A 480-nucleotide genomic window follows, 5' to 3' on the forward strand; every position below is an offset into this window, starting at 1 on the left:
GTGTGTGTGTTTGTATAGTTATACAGCAGCCAGTCCCTTTTGGTGGACACCAGTCTACTTTAGACACTTTGTATTATTGGTAATATTTGGTCTCCTAGCAGTTACAACATAAATCAGGTTGTCTATCATTCTTATCTAACGATGATTCTTGGCTGTAATGTACTTTAGGTAGGTACACCTTACCTGCTCTGCAAGTCCTTGGAGCCGCGTAGTTTTTGTCTAGTTCCATTCTGATTTTTCACGACTTGTTGATGGGGACAAAGTGAAAAAAAAAAAGTTTCTAGCTTTTTTGTTGTAGTTTTTTTTTCCCTGCCCTCTTCCCCCCTTTCTTCTGGCCTGAGGGGGCTCCTCGCAGCCTGGAATAATTCAAGCCTTCCGCTCCCTGTCGTGCTTTTTGCAGCTGATCACTGAGCTGAAACTAAACGTTTTAGGAGAGGGAGGTAAGAAGAAAAAAAAAAGAGCCCTCCGAAGAAACCGTGA

General features: G+C 42.5%; 1 protein-coding gene across 1 annotated transcript in view; it reads right to left on the reverse strand.

Moving 5' to 3' along the window:
- Nucleotides 1–237, reverse strand: part of PAX5 (paired box 5) — a 205,664-nt gene extending 205,427 nt beyond the window's left edge. Inside the window, exon 1 of the mRNA XM_018552425.1 lies at nucleotides 184–237. Coding sequence (XP_018407927.1) covers nucleotides 184–229 — 46 coding nt within the window. The 5' untranslated portion in view covers nucleotides 230–237. The remainder of the gene's footprint in view (nucleotides 1–183) is intronic.
- Nucleotides 238–480: the final 243 nt, after the last annotated feature.

This window comes from Nanorana parkeri, unplaced genomic scaffold, assembly GCF_000935625.1.
Source record: "Nanorana parkeri isolate BGI_ZX_2015 unplaced genomic scaffold, ASM93562v1 scaffold88, whole genome shotgun sequence".
In the NCBI taxonomy this organism is placed as follows: Eukaryota; Metazoa; Chordata; class Amphibia; order Anura; family Dicroglossidae; genus Nanorana; species Nanorana parkeri.